This window comes from Gossypium arboreum, chromosome 8, assembly GCF_025698485.1.
Source record: "Gossypium arboreum isolate Shixiya-1 chromosome 8, ASM2569848v2, whole genome shotgun sequence".
NCBI lineage: Eukaryota > Viridiplantae > Streptophyta > Magnoliopsida > Malvales > Malvaceae > Gossypium > Gossypium arboreum.
Window position 1 is genome coordinate 140189779 of NC_069077.1, and position 19725 is coordinate 140209503.

Here is a 19725-nt window from a genome sequence, read left to right on the forward strand (position 1 = left end):
TAGCATCCTAATTATTTGACACATTTATAACACATCTAGTTAGGAGCATTTGATTCATTTCAATCATTGCATCCTAATTGTTTGGCATAAGCATAGATACATGAAACTAATTTTAAAGATCATGTTCCTCAGAGGACAGTGTAGTGGAATCGGTGAATTCACAAGCCTTAACTCCCTAAGCAGTAGGGTAACAGGCTGAATTTCCAGATCTTAACCCCCTAAGCAGTAGGGAAACAGATCGAAAATGAAAAGCCTTAACTCCCTAAGCAGTAGGGTAACAGGCTGAATTTCCAGATCTTAACCCCCTAAGCAGTAGGGAAACAGATCGAAGACGAAGGGTCTTAAACCCCTAAGCAGTAGGGTAACAGACCAAATTGCAGATCTTATCTCCCTAAACAGCAGTGAAGCAGATCCAAGACGAAGGGCCTTAAACCCCTAAGCAGTAGGGTAACAGGCTAAATTTACAGATATTAACCCCCTAAGCAGTAGGGAAATAGATCAAATGTGATAGGCTTTAACCCCCTAAGTAGTAGGGTAACAAGCTGAATTTGCAGATCTTAAACCCCTAAGTAGTAGGGTAACAAGCTGAATTTGCAGATCTTAAACCCCTAAGTAGTAGGGAAACAGATCGAAGATGATGGGCCTTAACTCTCTAAGCAGTAGGGTAACAGGTTGAAAATCAAATATCTTCTCCTTGAAATGGCGTTGGAGCGGCTCGGAGCCATAGCAGATCTCCTTGAATTTTCAGCGGAGTAGATTGAAGTCACAAACCTTATCTCCCTAAAGTTACAGAGGAGCAGGTTGAAGTTACAGATCTTATCTCCCTGAAGTTGCAGTGGAGTAGATTGAAGATAGCAAGTCTTGTTTCCCTGAAGTTACAGTGGAACAGATTGAAGCTATGAATAAACAGATCTTATCTCTCTGAAGTTGCAGTAGAGCAGATCAAAACAAACCTTATCTCCCTGAAGTTGCAGTGGAGCAGGTTGGAGTTACAAGCCTTATCTCCCTGAAGTTGCAGTGGAGTAGACTGAAAATAGCAAGTCTTGTTTCCCTAAAGTTGCAGTGGAACAGACTGAAGCTATGAATAAACAGATCTTATCTCTCTGAAGTTGCAGTAGAGCAGATCAAAACAAACCTTATCTCCCTAAAGTTGCAGTAGAGCAGATTGGAGTTACAAGCCTTATCTCCCCGAAGTTGCAGTGGAGTAGACTGAAGACAGCAAGTCTTGTTTCCCTGAAATTGCAGTGGAATAGACTGAAGCTATGAATAAATAGATCTTATCTCTCTGAAGTTGTAGTAGAGCATATCAGAATAAACCTTATCTCCTTGAAGTTACAGTGGAGCAGGTTGGAGCGAATCTTGTCTTCCTGAAGTTGCAGTGAAGCAGACTGAAGATTTACAGATCTTACCCCCTAAGCAGTAGGGTAACAGGCTGAAGATTTGTAGATCTCATCACCCTAAGCAGTAGGGAAACAGATCGAAGGCAACGAGCTTCAACCCCCTAAGCAGTAGGGTAACAAGCTGAAGTTTATAGATCTTATCACCCTAAGCAGTAGGGAAGCAGATCAAAAGACGGTGAATCTTGCCCTCCTGAAGTTGCAGTGAAGCAGATTCAAACCACCAAGCCTTAATCCCCTAAGTAGTAGGGTAACAGGCTGAAGATCTACAGATCTTAACCCCCTAAGCAGTAGGGAAACAGATCGAAGATGATAAGCTTTAACCCCCTAAGCAGTAGGGTAACAAGCCAAATTTACAGACCTTAACCCCCTAAGCAGTAGGGTAATAGGCTGAAAATTACAAATCCTGTCTCCTTGAAGTTGCAGTGGAACAGATTGAATCCAGCAAGTCTCATCTCCCTGAAGTCGCAGTGGAGTAGACTGAATTTACAAATCTTAACCTCCTAAGTAAGAGGAAACAGATCAAAAGTGATGAGCCTAAACCCCTAAACAGTAGGGTATCAGGCTGGAAATCACAAATCTCTTCTCCTTGAACTTGCACGGGAGAGCTTGGAAGTCATAGCAGTATCTCCTTGAAGTTTCAGCGGAGTAGGCTGAAGTTACAAGTCTTATTTCCCTGAAGTTATAGTGGAATGAATTGAAGCTATAAATAAACGGATTTTATCTCTCTGAAGTCACAAGTCTTATTCCCCTGAAGTTGCAATAGAGCAGATCAAAACAAACATTATCTCACTAAAGCTGCGGTAGAGCAGTGAAACGAAGTGAAGCAACAAGATACAGTGGATTAGAATAAAGCTACCTAGAGAAAATGTGCGCTAAACAAGTCCAGACACGGTGAGACCGGGCAAAATTGGTCTTTCTTAAGTCTTTGCTCTGTTCTCGTTACACGACAACAAGCAAAGAGGGGCAGCTGTACAGGCCCAATTTTGGGCCCAAAACAGAAGCCCAAACCCACCACCGACGCTTGCCTCCACTTGCACTACCTCCGTCTCATCATCCCATCACCTGTAAAACAAAAATAGGGAGCGAAGCGAATGAAGCGTAAACACAAGAACAGTAATAAAAAGCAATGGGACTTTGCATAATCGGCTATAAAGAGCTATTCATTTTCAATGTAAAGGGGGAACCAAGCAAAAGCAAGTGAAAAGGGGATATTTTTTTGTTTTTTTCTCTCATTTCTTCCTTTGATTGTGGTTCTGTTTTCAAATAAGAAAAATATTGTTAGACCCAAACATTGAAAATCAAAAGCAAAACAATGTAAGATAAAAGGTTGATTTTAATCTCCTTTCTCCTATTCATTTTGTTCATTTTTATCTCGTTGTTTTCATTATAAATAGTTTTCAAATAAAAGTATAAAAAAACTCACCGGATCCTTACGGTCTTGACCTCGTCGACGGTGGAAGCCCGGTGGTTTCAAGAAACCCGATGATGGCGGCGTGGGAGGTTTTGAAACCCTAGCAGAGAAAGAAATGGGGAGAAGGGGTGCTCTTTCTATTTTTTTTGCGAAGGAAAAGAAAAGATAAAAAATGAAATTTTAGATCAAATAACAAAGGCAAACGATGCCGTTTTGCACCAAAGGCACCAAAGATCAAAGCGGTGCAGATAGGGCCCCGATCCGCAAGACCGACGGTACATGAGGGATTCGCGTTTCTAAGAAACGGGAAATTGTCCTTCGGTCCTCCCACGTTTCTCGCTCCTATGTATGTGTCCGCTTTTGTTTTTTAATTCGCCCCATTACTTTTATTTCTATTTCGATTTGGTCCATGGCTTGGCCTTTAAAGCGCAGATGCAAGAACTTGGGATATTCTCCCATTTAGCCCCTCCGCTTATTTACGCGTTCAAATTGATCCTTTTCCCTTTCTTATTTTTCAAATTTGGCCCAGATTTTACATTTCACGTTTAAATTAGTCCCTTCTCCGTTATTTTGGGTTCTTTATTACTTATATTATCATTATCATCATTTTTATTATTATATCACTATTTATTATTGTATTATTATATTCATTTTCTTTATCTACTATCTTGTTTTTAATACCATTAGTATATCCTATTTATTTCTTTTTACTTTATTATTATTAATGTTATTATACATGATTTTAATGTTATATTAACTGTTATATTTTATCTTACTTTTATTTAATGCTTACAAATATATGTTATTAATAGTTTTAGTATTATAATTCTTATTAATACATTTGTATGTCACCTAGGTATTCTTTTAATATATATGTGTTATGTTCCATGTTATGTATAAATGTGTTTATACTATATTATGTCTATATTCTTATACATGTGTATATATATTATGTATATTTCTTCTTTTAAATACTCTATATAAATTCATTTTATATATTACGGATATATGTTTTAATATCTAAATATATATTATGTATATATGTATGTATATACTTTTAATATTACCGTATGTTTATTTTTAATATATATGTATATATTTTTACGTAAGATCTTTAATTGTTTTCTAACATTATTATTATTTAATATATGTGTATAGTATATACACCCTTATAATATTGTGTTTTCCTATATGTTACGTCTATATATATATATATATTTTTATTTTATAACTATATTATGTATTACTATATCTACGTAGCATTATTTTACTATTATTATTATTCCTAATATATACTATGCATACATCTTTTAACATCATATAAAAATATATATATATTTTTTATATCATACTTTTTATCTATTTTATACATGTGTATATATTCTTTATATAGTATTATTATTATTTCTATATATATCATATATTAATGTACTTAATATTTTCACTCGCTTATTACTTTATTTGATATTATTATTTATATCAGCATTATTCCTACATTTTTACCTATTATCTTTAAAATACACTCTTTTTAAACCACAATACAAGTCTTAAAAATACTTATTTTCGGAGATATGAGGTGTGGTGCCCTAACTTACCGGGTACAACACTTTGTTACTTCAAGATTCTTTTTGCGAATAAAGGCAATATTCAGTGTTCGGAAATTCGAGGAAACGTACCCTAACTTACTGGGCTTCGATTTCCCTTGTTCATCCTAATTAACCGAATATCCTTTTAAAAGAAGTTAAAACACATTAATTTTGAATGAAAGGCAAGCTCATTTTCAAAAGTCCGAGATGTCGTGTCCTAACTTACTGGATGTGACATTTTATCACTTCGAGACGAGAAGGTCTTTAACATTTGAGTTTTTAATACAAATAGGGATCGTATTTTAAATTTTTTTCAAGTTTTCAAACTTTTGACACTAATACACTAATTAATCAACTAGGTACCAATTTTGGGCGTATCGAGGGTGCTAATCCTTCCTCGTGCGTAACCGACCCTCGAAACTCTTTTTCTGGTTTTCGTAGACCAAAAATTATCGTTTTAGTAAATCTTAACTTTTATTAAAATGATTAATTTGAGGTGACCCGATCACACCTCGTCAAAAAAAGGATTGGTGGGGACTCCTCTATTCGTTTTCATTTTCAAAAACTAAGTCGATTCCTGTTTTTTTCAAAAAAAATGGTTACGACAATGATAATACGCTAATTTTTCAAACTTGGATTCCATTATTAATGAATTTTCGTTGCATTTGAATATATGATATTTTAGTATTTAAAAATTTTGTTGGAATATTTTCAATATATATATATTGTTCCAGAGTTGCAAATGAAAAGTTATAAATGTCACTTGGTTATTAACCAAAATTAGTTGTCACTATTTATAGTATGAGTTATGTCTCTTAAATTCAAAAAATTTATGTCACTCGATTATTAATAACTACTCATACTTATTCAAGTATATACTTATTTAATAATTATGTTTATTGCTAAAGATATGACTATCCATTTGGATGGTTATGTATGAAGAGACATAATACCTCCTACAAATAGGAGTGAACTTTCATTTGTATGACATACCATCTTTTATATTTTTAGATTGTTCTATAAAAAATTACTATAAGAATTTTTTATGGAAATTGGTATTATTGGTATGCCTCACTATGTGCTCAGTGGATTGTTTACGTTAATGCAAAACTTAGACAGTCACAAAGCTTAATTATATCCTTGAGATTTTTTTGCTAGTAACTAAACTCTTTTGCATACCATTATATAGGTAGGGACAAATAGAACCTTAAATAAAGTGTTATTGATACACGCCATCAAGCCTCTGTTAATTTCTCGTAAGTTTATTTTTATCGCCATGCACTAACATATTTGATGTAAAAATTAAAGTTTAATTTATAACACATTCAAAATTAACATAAATCAATTAACAATATTACCAATTGGACTTTAAATTTAAATCAGACAAGTAGAAAGGCTAAATTCCTAGAATTAAAAGCATAGGGACTAAATTTCAAAATTTCAAAGGGAAGAGGAACTAGGGACATTATTAGACTACATATTTTTAATATCAAATTAATAAAAAAAGTATAAAAGTATTTTAAAATATGATAAATTATTTTTAACGTAGTCTAATTCAATAAAAGGAGACAATGGAGGAACATCCTTATATTAAAGAATAGTCAGTGGCTAATTTTGTGGGGTCTGAAATGTTTACTTCATTGAATTGAAACCAATGTCATCACTGTTTTTACTAACGTCTAGAAATGAGATAGGCCTGGAATTATGTCTTCACTGTTCTTATAATACTCGTCCCTTTATTTCTTAACTTTGTACTTGTTTCCTTTTTGGAGAAAAAACATATGGGAAGCCTTTCCCTAGTTTTGGTGGTGTTGCAACTTTCATGGAGTTTGTCTTCCTCTATTCCTCCACCATCCTCTCATTTATGTCTCCCACACCAGAGAGATGCTTTGCTCCATTTTAAAACCACCATTTTTGTTGGTTGTGATTATCGCTTTTCTGATTATTATAGTGGTTTTGAAGAATATCCTTACCCCAGGATAGACATAGAGTCATGGAACAAAAGCATTGACTGTTGTTCATGGGACGGAGTGAAATGCAGCAACGTGACTGGTCATGTAATCGGCATTGATCTTAGTCACAGTTGCCTTGCTGGATCTCTCTTTGCAGACAACAGCCTCTTTCAACTTCACAACCTCCAATGGCTTGACTTGAGCTACAACTACCTCACAGGTTGTCTTCTTGAGAACACTAGCAGCTTGTTTCACGTTCATGGACTCCGACGACTCAACCTTGCTTGCAACGCTTTCAATGGTGCTATCTCAACAGAGTTATTTAGCCAGTTGGTGAGTTTAACCCATCTTAATCTCTCTTATAATGGGTTCTTTGGCTTGATCCCGTATCAAATCAATCTCCTATCAAGTTTGGTTTCACTTGATCTTTCCTGGAATGCTTTGGACTTGAGATTTGATGACCAAGGTTTTCATATGCTTGCAAGAAACTTCACCAAACTAAGAAACCTTGTACTTACTGGTGTACATATGTCTGATGTTGCACTTACGTCCGTTCTAAACTTGTCTTCATCACTTGAACATTTGAGTCTCGGCTGGTGTCAATTACATGGGGAATTTCCAACTCAAGTTTTTCAGCTTCCAAACCTCAAAGTTATAGATTTAAGAGGGAATGAGAATCTCAGAGGTTATCTCCCTAACACAAACTGGAGTAGTGGCCTTGAGTTGTTGGACCTTTCCGTTTGTAGTTTTAGGGGGTCAATTCCAGCATCATTTGGAAATCTCTCTCAAATCATTTCCGTTGATTTACAAGGAAATTCGCTTGAAGGACAGATTCCAGATGTTTTTGGAAACCTTAGAAAATTAACTTCTCTAAGCTTTTCTTCATGCAATTTGAGTGGTCCACTTCCAATAACTATCTTCAACCTCACAAAAATTGCCCGTTTGGATTTGTCAAATAATCACTTGGAAGGTCCCTTGCCAAATCAGGTTAGTAAGCTTCAATTTCTAGAGGAACTTTGGTTATATAATAACTCTATATGTGGTGGTGTACCATCTTGGCTGTTTACTCTGCCATCTCTTCCAGTCTTGCGCCTCTGTTATAACAAACTAGTTGGTCCGATTGATCGAATTCAGAAGACTAGTTCCATCCAAGAGGTTGATTTGAGTTATAATTGGTTCAATACCGTATTCCATATTTTATCTTGTGAACCTTACTTCACTTGATTTGTCATCAAACAACTTGAGTGGTCCAATACCAGATTCCATTTTTCATCTTGTGAACGCTAATTATCTTTATTTGTCATCAAACAACTTGAGTGGTGTGATCAAGTCAGATATGCTTTCAAAACTCACGAGACTTGAAGTTCTTGATGTTTCAAATAATAGTTTATTATCATTAAGCACAAGCGGCAATGATGTGAACTATTCTTTCCCCCAGCTTACGACTGTGAGATTCTCTGGTTGTAGCGTAAGGCAGTTCCCGAGTTTCTTTCAAACATCTAAGTTGCAAAGTTTAGATCTTTCCAATAACATGATTTCTGGTGGAATTTCCAAATGGGAAGCTGAAGGGTGGGAAGGATTGTACCTTTTGGACCTTTCTCATAACTTTTTGACTATGGAGCAATTTCCGGGGAACAATTTGGAATATCTCAACCTTGATTCCAACTTGCTTCAAGGACCAATTCTCTCAAATTGCTTCAATCCTAAAATTCCAATTTTAAAAGAATTGACAGTGATCATCATTTCAAAGAATAAACTGACAGGAAACATTCCTTCTTCTATTTGCAATTTGAGTTCACCTGATGTTCTGGACTTGTCCGAAAACAGATTAAGTGGAACTATTCCTGATTGTCTTGGAAATTTTATCCGTCTCGAGACCTTCGATTTGCAAATGAACAACTTCATTGGCAAGATCCCTAATTCTTTTGTGAATAATAGTGGGATGATCCATCTTTTACTCAATGACAATCAATTGGAAGGATTAGTGCCGCCATCTTTGGCTAATTGTACTTCATTGGAACTTTTAAATTTAGGGAACAACAAGTTAACTGATAGGTTTCCCCGTTGGTTAGCTTCGCTTCCAAGTCTGCAAATTCTTATCTTGAGATTTAATAGATTTTATGGATCACTGCCTCATTCCATAGCTTCATCTAACTTCTCTGCTTTGCGAATAATTGATCTCTCTGGAAATGAGTTCACGGGCACATTGTCCACGAAACTCTTACAAAATTTAAGAGCAATGAAAGATAAACCTAAAAAGTGGTTATACTTCTCAACATTTGGTGCTGTTTTTTTCTCAGAAGGCAGTGTTTTTAATGAAATTCCTGTGAATCTAACAACAAAAAGATTGGATATGGAATTGACGAAGACTCTGGCCATTTTCGTATCTATGGACTTGTCAAACAACCAATTCTGTGGAAAAATTCCAGAGGACGTCGGACAACTTATTTCCTTGCAAATGCTCAACTTCTCTCACAACAACTTCACTGGTCCTATCCCAGCATCGTTTGGAAATTTGGTAGCACTTGAATCATTGGATCTTTCATCAAACAAGCTCAGTGGCAGGATTCCTTCTCAGATAACGGAGCTGACATTTCTTGAAGTATTGAATGTTTCAAACAACAATCTTGTTGGACCAATTCCTCATGGGAAACAATTTGATACATTTGATAATGATTCCTACATTGGTAACTCGGGATTGTGTGGCTTACCATTGTCCAAGCAATGCGTCAACATTGAAGGGGCCAAACCACCTACACCATTATCGGTGGAACATGAAGGTTCTAAAATAGCCTTCTTTTGGCGAGTTGTAATGTTGGGGTATGGAAGTGGAGTGGTGCTAGGATTAAGCCTAGGTTAGATTGTATTCACAACCGGAAGACCATGGTGGTTTGTTAGAAAGGTGGAAAGAGACTGGCAATACAATTTCACAAGGTGGGTACAAAGAAACAAAGCAAGAAGAAACTAGCTCTGCATCCAACATCTTGATTAGGTGAGTTTCTTTTCTAACAAGTATTTCATAAGTTTCATCTTTCTTAATATAACATTTAAGTTGAAAGATTTTTTTTTTTGTAATTTGTGATAGTGGCATTGGAACTTGGGATTGAATTGGATGGGAAGATTCAGTATATTTAGTTCCTCGAGAGCGATTAGAATCAAAAAGTTGGAGGTGTTATTAATTTAGCAGATGATATGAGTGTCTTTGTGTTCATCATAATTTTTTAATTTGTATTATGGGTGTTGTGTAGTTATGTTTAAATACTGCATAAACTTAAACTATTGAGCAAAACATTATTGTAACAATAAAAGTTTTGTTGTATGAATTCCAATGTCAAATTCTAGTTGTTATGAAAGAGTTTAAATAGGATTTTATTAATCAACACAAATCTCATTTGACAAGTAATTTTAAATTATAAGATAACAATGGTAGATTTGTTAGATTTAAAGAAATAATTGATTCGTTGTTGTTCAATTTTCAACTCTTATTTTTTTTATGTAAAACTATCAACACTTTCTGTAAAAAAATAAACATAAGATGTAAAATTTCTTGAACTGAAATTGGGGATCCTCAAAAAGCTTCAATCCAAATTGATTATCATAAGTATATTTCATCATTCGATCAGCAGCCATATTCTGAGATCTAGGAATGTGACACATAAAAGTTTTTGTAAGTGATTTTTTTTTTACAAAATAAAAAACTTGACATTGAAATTGGAAATCAAGAAAATATTTAAGTCCTAAAGTATTAAATGGTATAGACTTTTGTGGTAGAATTAAGACTTGATTGATATGAAAATAATGATGTTTATGAAATCATGAAAAATTAATCAAAGCAGAAAAATTGTAAAACTAGATTAAAAATAGAAAAATGTGATTTTATATATATAAAATTGAAGTAGACAATGAAATTAATTATAAAGTTGTTTATGCAGGACCTTTCTCGAAAAGATAATCCATGATCTTTCAACTTTGTATAACAAGTAATTTAAATCTTAACACACTTTAATTTAGTAACTTCACTTTTGCACTTAAAAGATCTAAGGCCTCTTTTCATCAAATTTTTCCCTTAAAAACTTAATTTGTAAACCAAATAAATCAATTGCAGTAACAATAATGAATTACTAATAAACATAATAAATGCTAAAACTCCCATAGAAGTCCAAACAATATTAATTATAAGGGTTAAATTATAATTGTTTTAAATTTTATATATACTCTTAAAAATTAAATTATATATATCAAACTTACAAATTGTGATGAGTTTTTCTTAAATAAATAAAAAAAGCTAAAGTTGTAAATTCATATTAAAATTCTAGTCCCACTTTTTACTCCACACATTTAAAATTTATTACCTCTATTTTTCTTTTAATTTGAAAATTAGAGTTGAATTGATAATACTATTAGTGAACTTCTTTACACTTGAATGTGTGGCATTTTGGTATTTATAAGTCTAGTTTGAAAATTAAAATCCAATTCATATTTTATAAATATATTCAAATTTATTATAAATCAATTGAAATATAAATAATCCAAAGGCTGTTCCTGAAATGTAGTGAACAGGGGAGGAGGACTTATTTGGGTAGCAAAGTGTAGTTCCCCCGCCAAACAGGTGATCCATATCTGTGCCTGATAAAACAAAACATTGGTTACCCTAAAACATTGATTTCAATCAAAAGCGAGAAACACTGCAACTGATCAGCTCCCTTCACTCCAATATCAAGGTAAATACGTCTCTCAATTCATGCAAACCCTTAGCCTGCCACCCTCCTCCTGGCTTCCGATATTAATGCCGGCTAATGTACGCATCCGGGGACATTCATGAATTGGCAGCCGTCCCTTCCTTTCAGGTTTGGAGTTCAGAGAGCCCTGTAATTGGTTCCCACTTCCCGTCCATTCAAATTAACCATTGTACTATATATGTGTGTATGTTGTAGAGAACTTGAGAGCCTAGAAGAAAATGGAGGGTTCTTTTACAGGCTACAACATGAAGATTAATTGAGGATGGAGTGGGAATTTGAGATTAGTGGTAATGTTTATTTCTACAACGTTTGATAATTGTTTAAGCTATGTTCTTCACTGGATATAGTTCGTCAGACTATAGATACTATTATAGTCAGGCAATTTTAAAGCTATGTTACTTGGGCTTGGATCGTTTATCGTGTCTCAGTTATGGATTTTAAGTGAGTATATGACTCTGCCATCAATTTCTCTCTTTCCTTAGAAGCAATGCCATACGTATACAAAGCCAAACTGAGTAGACCTTTAGTTTTTAATTTAATTTATTGGTTCATTTCAATATGAGATTTTAATGTTCAAGAGATATTAAACATAGTGTTCATTGAGAGGTAAAGGGAAAACATGTTGGTTAAATTCTACTATTAATCCCTATACTTTGTGAAAATTGTGACTTTAGACCCTATACTTTTACTTGATCAAGTTTTAGTCCCTCTACTTTTCAAATTTTGAAATATTAGTCTTAGCTTAAATAGTAGCAATTATATTTGTTTGGTTAAATTCAATTAATTTTGGAATTTCAGTTTAATTTTTAATGAGTAAAATGAAAAATTAAAACCATAAAGTGAAAAGAAATTTGGATTTAATTAATATAATTTCTTACAATTTTGTGACCACTTGGGAGCAATTTCCATAAAAGAGATTGTTGAGGATTCTCGACCTTCATGCCAACTTGTCATTTCTCTCAATTCCAAATCAACAATGATTGTGTTTTAACATAAGATTGTTAAGGAGGCAAAGGTCTCTATTGATATTTCTGCTTAAACTTGCAATGGTAGCAATTGGATCAATCCAATCCCATAAATCATTCATAAATACGATAAATTCCTCATTTATAATCAAACAGTACTTAACCTCCCATCTAAAAGTATAGGTTGTATTTGTGGTGTTGCGCAATTATGTTGAAGTAGTGCATATTAAGTAAATATTACTTTAATTAGCAACTTCTTGTTATCTCAATTAATGCAGTCGCTAATCATAAAAAGAATGGAATGACGGAATCTTTAGCTAAGGCTGGCATGTTCAAGGAATAACTTCTTTAAAGCTGCTTGGTGATTTGCTGCTGAAGTAGAGTAGATGATGCTGGGATGGTCTGTTGTTTTCTACAGCAGAGTACAACGGGGAAGTTTGTTGTTGGAAGTGTTTTTGTCCTTATTGTATTTCACTGACTTTGCAAAAAAAAAAAAAAAATAATAATTAATGCTAAATTCTAGTTCTTATTATTGCCTTGCATGTATGCTTTATAGTTTAGAAAAATAAAAAATATGGAAGTAATATATATTAACGTCTAAAATGGGATACACTTTTGCGATAAATACAAACATTTTCTCTTTTTTTAAAGATGATTAATGACTTAAGTCAAAGTCTAGACTTTCGGTGCAACTTTTGTGAATGCTAGAGAGTTGATGTCAAATTTCCTAAGAGTGGATTGTCTTATCTTTGTCTTTTGCAATGGTTTCTTCCTACTTTTTTTTATTATATATTTTCCATGTCAATTTTATAATTTATGTTCAGGATTTATGATTATTTTGTTAGACAAAACATGTTAGTGAACAAAAATATATAAAACAAATATTTATATATAAAATTAAATAAATTGAATAATTTATATTTAAATTATCAAAAACCAATAAATAACATAATGAAAACCAGAAATCAAAAAAGAAGGAACGAGTTTTACTAGATATTGAGGTCTGTTTTACACAGTTTCCTTAAGACAGACTCGACCGCTCCTCTGGTACTTGGAGAAACGTTGGTCGAATGTCTTCCAAAATAGAACAATACGATGATTGAAGCAGTAACACATTTGCAGTGATCAATGAACAAACGATGCCTTTTTTATCACCGAATGTTGGAAAATATGGAGAGGAAGAAAGAAGAATTTTGGAGAGAAAATAATATCGGTGTGAGAGAGTGAGATTAAGCAAAAAATTCTAAGAAGTCTTACCCTTTTATAGACATTCAAAGTGTGGAGGAATTTTTGGAAATATTTATGTATAAGGAGACAAAATCTGCATTAAATGGGCAATTAAGTCAATCTGATTAAAGTCAAATCAAATTGATTAGAATAAAATAAAAATAAGATATATGTCTTTTTATATATATTTGCTGAGAAAAAATAAATTTCATGTTGGGTTAAAATATTCATACTCAATCAGTCCAAACATTTCACATCGTACAAGTATGCACTTCAACTCCCAACAAGTTTGAACCTATACTCCCTCTGCGCATGAAGCAAGATTCCAAACTTAGTTATTCAATCAATTTTTAAGTGAGTTCTCGTGTATATATACACATTTCACACTTAGTATTTAAATCAATATGGGATCTAAGTTTTTCTTTTCCTCAACAAATATTCCCAAGTAGCTTACTTTCAGCATCAATTTCTCATTCATCAATCAATCATTTTGAACATATGATATACCGTTGTAAAGGTCTTATGGAGTAGAATATGAAACCATAATTTTGTGATTCAACTATTTACCTTTACTTATTGAGAATATACCTCAAAGTTTATAAATTACAATATTTCCAACATGTTTTTCCTAATATAAGACAAAAATTAAAACAAAACCATCCCTCTTCGATTATTAATATAGATGGTTATATATACAGTAAATGAATTAAAATCCATGTCACTTTTCTTAAATGCAGGGGACCCTCTCTTGAATTAATTGGCACTAGTAGTAGACCCTCTCTCATAACTTTTTGACCACTTTGGAGTGGAGCAATTTTCAGGAAAGAGTTTGGAAATGCTTAACGTTGGTTCCAAACTGCTTTTAAGTACCAACTCTCTTGACTTATTTTATAAGTCGGTGTATAAAAAAAACTCTACAAAACATATTAGAATGTAATAATACCCTAACACAACCACATTCAAAGCCTTGAATTCCTCGTAATCAAATCCCCGTGAGTCACTCAATTTTCAGAGACTTTGATCTGTCATTAATTCCATCTATATCCCATCACATCCTTGTTAAATTTAATTTTTGAGGTTTACATTATTCTTCAATAATTTGGTTATTATTATTTTTTGAACTAAATTTGATCCTTGATATTTTAAAAGGAGTTAGATTTAATTTTTGAGCTTTTAAAAAGAGTTCGTTTAATTTTTTAACGAAAATATTGACTAAAATATTACATTTTTAAATATAGTAGTCTACATGGCAATTCACGTATATTTCCTGCTAATATTTTTATAATTATTTTATAATTTTGATTTTTTTATATTTTTAAATTAAACGTTGATGTAAGATAAATAGTGTCATGTCAACATAAAGTGCATGTGGACTGTCACTCGGATTATCACGCCAACTTTATTAAAAAAATTAATTGTTTAGCTAGTATTTTCGTTAAAGAAAAGTGACTTGACACTTTTTAAAAGGTTAATGGTCAATTTTAGCTAAAAAAAAAGAGTAAGGACCAAATGACAAAAAAAAATGTAAACGTTTAAAGCTAAATTTATTATTATGCCTGATTTCTAATACGAAAATTTTGGTTTAATTAACCCTCAATCCTTACCTATACTCTTTCGATTTTTAATTATTTTTCTTATTTAAAAATTAAAGTCTAATTGATAACGCATTTTAGTATTAAAAAACATGATTTAAAAATCAAAATTTAATTCATAACACATATTAAATTTAACATAAATAAAACTTTAATTTTAAATTAAACAAATAGAGGGAAATAGGCATTATGTTAAATTTAGCACTCAATTTTTATGTTTTTTTTGTTAGTTTTATCCTTATTTTTTTGTTGAGCTAAATTTAACTCTCAACATTTTAAAAAAATCAAATTTAATTATCAATATTTCAAAAAGAGACAAATTGTTAGCTTTTAAACAGAAATTCTTACTAAACCTCTTAAATGGGCAGACTTTAATATACAATCAAGAAGTAAAAAGCAAGAGTGACAAAAATATTTAATTAAAAAAAGTTGAGTGATTAAATCAAAAAAATTAACAGTTAAGTTATCAAATAAAACTAATTGAGTGACTATTCTTGTACATTGGTGTATCTGTTATTGTACTTAGAGTGGTTAAGCATGTTTAGTTTCCAATTTAGGAGATGATATGAGTGGCTCTGTGTTCATCATAATTTATAAATTTGTATTTATGGGTATTGTGTAATTATGATTAATATTGATAGTAATTGAAGCATTAACTAAGTTAATAAATGATGATACAAGTCACAGTAATTTTTCAAACTTGGATTCCATTATTAATGAACTTCCGTTACATTTAAATATGTGATATTTTAGTATTTAAAGATTTGATGAAATAATTAAAATCTAATTCATGAAAAAGATCAAAATTAACATAAATCAAATAACAATATTATTCATTAGACTTTAATTTTAAATCAGACAAGTAAAAAGGCCTAATTCTTAGAATTAAAAACATAAGGACCAAATTTCAAAAATTCAAAGGGTATTAGGAAGTAGGGACATTATTAGACCACAAGTTTTCAAATGTCAAATTAATAAAAAGTAAAAAGTATTTTAAAATATGTTAAATTATTTTTAACTAAAGTAAATAGTGTATTTCAATAAAAGGAGACAAAGAAGGAACACCCTTACTTATATTACGGACTTGGTTGTTCTTATAATACACATCCCTTTGTTTCTTAACTTTGTACTTGTTTCCTTTTGGCGAAAAAGATTATGGGAAGCCTTTGCCTGGTTTTGGTGGTCTTCCAACTTTCATGGACTTTGTCTTCCTCTGTTCCTCCGCCATCCTCTCATTTATGTCTCCCATACCAAAGAGATGCTTTGCTCCATTTTAAAACCACCATTTCTGTTGATTGTGATTTTTCTGGAGATCCTTACCCCAAGGTTGACATAGAGTCATGGAACAAAAGAATTGATTGTTGTTCATGGGAGGGAGTGAAATGCGACCACGTGACTGGTAATGTAATAGGCATCGATCTTAGTCACAGTTGCCTTGATGGTTCTCTCTTTGCAAACAACAGCCTCCTTCAACTTCACCACCTCCAACGGCTTGACTTGAGCTCCAACAACCTCAGAGGCTCTCTTCTTGAGAACACTAGCAGCTTGTTTCACTTTCATGGACTCCGACGACTCAACCTTGCTGATAATGGTTTCAGTGGCACCATCTCATCAAAGTTATTTAGCCAGTTGGTAAGTTTAAACCATCTTAATCTTTCTGGTAATGACTTCTCTGGCTTAATCTCGTATCAAATCAGTGTCTTGTCAAGTTTGGTTTCACTTGATCTCTCTGGTGATGTTGAATCATTTTTGAGATTTGATAGCCAAGGTTTTGACATGCTTGCAAGAAACTTGACCAAATTAAGAAACCTTGTGCTTGACACTGTAGATATGTCTGATGTTGCACTTACTTCCTTTCTAAACTTGTCTTCATCATTTGAACATTTGAGTCTCAGTGGGTGTAAATTACATGGGGAATTCCCAACTCAAGTCTTTCAGCTTCCAAATATCAAAGTTTTAGATTTAAGTGAGAATGAGAATCTCAGTGGTTATCTCCCTAACACAAACATGAGGAGTGGCCTTAAGTTGTTGGACCTTTCCCATTGTTCTTTTAGGGGGTCAATTCCAGCATCATTTGGAAATCTCACTCAAATCGTTTCCCTTGATTTACAAGGAAATTTGCTTGAAGGACAGATTCCAGATGTTTTTGGAAACCTTAGAAAATTAACTTCTTTGAGCTTTTCTTTATGCAAATTGAGTGGTCCACTTCCAATAACTATCTTCAACCTTTCAAAAATTACCCATTTGGATTTGTCAAATAATCACTTCGAAGGTCCCTTGCCAAATCATGTTAGTGAGCTTCAATTGCTAGAGGAACTTTGGTTACTTAATAACTCTATAAGTGGTGGAGTACCATCTTGGCTGTTTACTCTGCCATCTCTTCAATTCTTGGACGTCAGTCATAACAAACTAGTTGGTCCGATTGATCGAATTCAGAAGCCTAGTTCCATCCAAGATGTTGATTTGAGTTATAATAATTTGAGTGGTCCAATACCAGCTTCCATTTTTTATCTTGCGAACCTTACTTTACTTGATTTGTCATCAAACAACTTGAGTGGTGTCATCAAGTCAGATATGCTTTCAGAACTCAAGAGTCTTGAAGTTCTTGATGTTTCGAGTAATAGTTTATTATCATTAAGCACAAGCGGCAATGATGTGAACTATTCTTTCCCCCAGCTTAGCACTGTGAGATTCTCTGGTTGTCGCGCAAGGCAGTTCCCGAATTTCTTTCGATCATCGAAGTTGGAGATTTTAGATCTTTCAAATAACATGATTTCTGGTGGAATTTCCAAATGGGAAGCTGAAGGGTGGGAAGGATTGCGATTGTTGGACCTTTCTCATAACTTTTTGACTGCTTTGGAGCAATTTCCGGGAAACAATTTGGAATATCTCAACCTTCATTCCAACTTGCTTCAAGGACCGATTCTCTCATCTTGCTTGAGTCCTCAAATTCCAATTTCAGAGAACTTGTTCGGGATCATCATTTCAAAGAATAAATTGACAGGAAACATCCCTTCTTCTATTTGCAATTTGAGTCTGCTTCGTGTTCTGGACTTGTCTGAAAACATCTTGAGTGGAACTATTCCTGATTGTCTTGGAAATTTCAGCTATCTCCAGCTCTTGGATTTGCAACTGAACAACTTCATTGGCAAGATCCCTAATTCTTTTGTGAATAACAGTGAGTTGAGCCATCTTTTACTCAATGACAATCAATTGGAAGGATTAGTACCACCATCGTTGGCTAATTGTACTTCATTGAAACTTTTAAATTTAGGAAACAACAAGTTAATGGATAGATTTCCCCCTTGGTTAGCTTTGCTTCCAAGATTACAAGTTCTTGTCTTGAGATTTAATAGATTTTATGGATCATTGCCTCATTCCATAGCTTCATCTAACTTCTTTGCATTACGAATAATTGATCTCTCTGGAAATGAGTTCACGGGCACATTGTCCACGAAACTCTTTCAAAATTTGAGAGCAATGAAAGATAAACATAACCAGTGGCTATACTCCTCAAATTTCGAATATGACGATGAGTATTATGAAATTCCTGTGAATGTAACAACGAAAAGGTTGGAGCTTCAATTGACGAAGGCTGTGGCCTTTTTTGTATCTATGGACTTGTCAAACAACCAGTTCTGTGGAAAAATTCCTGAAGACGTCGGGCAACTTATTTCCCTACAAATGCTCAACTTCTCTCATAACAACTTCACTGGTCCTATCCCAACATCTTTTGGAAATTTGGTAGCACTTGAATCACTAGATCTTTCATCAAATAAGCTTGGCGGTAGGATTCCTTCTGAAATGACAAATCTGACATTTCTTGAAGTGTTGAATCTTTCGGGAAACAATCTCGTTGGACCAATTCCTCATGGGAATCAATTTGATACCTTTGATAATGATTCCTATAGCGGTAACTTGGGGTTGTGTGGATTACCACTGTCCAAGGAATGCATCAACCGTGGGAGGTCCAAACCGCCTTCTCCATTGGTAGTGGAACATGAAAGTTCTGAAATACCCTTCTTTTGGCAAGTTGTAATGATGGGGTATGGAAGTGGAGTGGTGTTAGGCTTGAGCCTGGGTTACATTGTATTCACAACCGGAAGACCATGGTGGTTTGTTAAAAAGGTGGAGAGAGATTGGCAATACAATTTCACAAAGTGGGTACAAAGTAACAGAAGAAGAAGAAACTAAGTTAGCATCCAACATCTTGCTTAGGTGAGTCTCTTTTCTAACAAGTATTTCTTAAGTTTTATCTTTCTTAATCTAATACTTAAGTTAAAACATGTTTTTTTTTTTCTCTTTTTGTAATTAGTGGTAGTAGAATTGAAAACCTGGGATTGAATTGGATGTGAAGGTTCAACATGTTTAGTTCCCTTGGCAGCGACTGGAATAAATAAGTGGGGTGGCTTGTTAATTTAGTGAATGATAGGAGTGTGTTTGTGTTCATTTTAATTTCTATATTTATATTTGCGAGTGTTGCGTAATTATGTTTTAAGTATTGCATAAACTTAAATTGTTAAACAAATATTATTGTAATTGTCAAATTCTTGTTATATGAATTTCATGTTATGAAAGAGTTTAAATATGAAATTTTGTTAATCAATACAAGTAGTGCATAAATATTGAAATAGTAGATTTGTTAGATTTAATCAAACAATTGATTTGTTATTCATCAACTTTCAATTCTTATTCTTAATGTAAAACCATCAACACTTGAAGAGTAGAGAAGATTTTATAAAAGATAAGCTGTTATAAGTTAAATTATTGTTAACTATTAAAATAAAAATATTTTAATTTTTTTTATTAAATTATTTTTCAAATCATCAAAATTGATATTGAGTGATAAATTT

At 33.1% G+C, this 19725-nt stretch overlaps 3 protein-coding genes and 2 long non-coding RNA genes across 5 annotated transcripts; all 5 read left to right on the top strand.

Annotated features, from left to right (window-relative positions):
• The first annotated feature begins 6178 nt into the window (after positions 1 to 6178).
• Positions 6179 to 7573, top strand: LOC108468214 (receptor-like protein Cf-9). The gene has a single exon (XM_017769106.1). The coding sequence runs from the start codon at positions 6179 to 6181 to the stop codon at positions 7571 to 7573; it is 1395 nt and encodes a 464-aa protein (XP_017624595.1).
• Positions 7574 to 7685: 112 nt separating this feature from the next.
• Positions 7686 to 9209, top strand: LOC108468215 (receptor-like protein Cf-9 homolog). Its single transcript, XM_017769107.1, has one exon. The coding sequence runs from the start codon at positions 7686 to 7688 to the stop codon at positions 9207 to 9209; it is 1524 nt and encodes a 507-aa protein (XP_017624596.1).
• A 25-nt stretch (positions 9210 to 9234) lies between these two features.
• Positions 9235 to 9685, top strand: LOC128296526 (uncharacterized). Its single transcript, XR_008287141.1, has 2 exons — positions 9235 to 9341; positions 9435 to 9685. It is a non-coding gene; the product is annotated as an uncharacterized LOC128296526 (long non-coding RNA).
• A 6342-nt stretch (positions 9686 to 16027) lies between these two features.
• On the top strand, positions 16028 to 18996 carry LOC108468216 (receptor-like protein 7). The gene is made up of 2 exons (XM_053032131.1): positions 16028 to 18862; positions 18928 to 18996. The coding sequence occupies exons 1-2, from the start codon at positions 16028 to 16030 to the stop codon at positions 18994 to 18996; spliced, it is 2904 nt and encodes a 967-aa protein (XP_052888091.1).
• Positions 18997 to 18999: 3 nt separating this feature from the next.
• Positions 19000 to 19465, top strand: LOC128296384 (uncharacterized). The gene is made up of 2 exons (XR_008287000.1): positions 19000 to 19090; positions 19188 to 19465. It is a non-coding gene; the product is annotated as an uncharacterized LOC128296384 (long non-coding RNA).
• Positions 19466 to 19725: the final 260 nt, after the last annotated feature.

Coding starts and splice junctions, on each gene's coding strand:
- LOC108468215 (XM_017769107.1), top strand. CDS start 7,686: ATGCTTTCAAAACTCACGAGACTTGAAGTTCTTGATGTTTCAAATAAT.
- LOC108468214 (XM_017769106.1), top strand. CDS start 6,179: ATGGGAAGCCTTTCCCTAGTTTTGGTGGTGTTGCAACTTTCATGGAGT.
- LOC108468216 (XM_053032131.1), top strand. CDS start 16,028: ATGGGAAGCCTTTGCCTGGTTTTGGTGGTCTTCCAACTTTCATGGACT. Junction 18,863..18,927: donor CCAAACCGCCTTCTCCATTG/GTAGTGGAACAT, acceptor GGGGTATGGAAG/TGGAGTGGTGTTAGGCTTGA.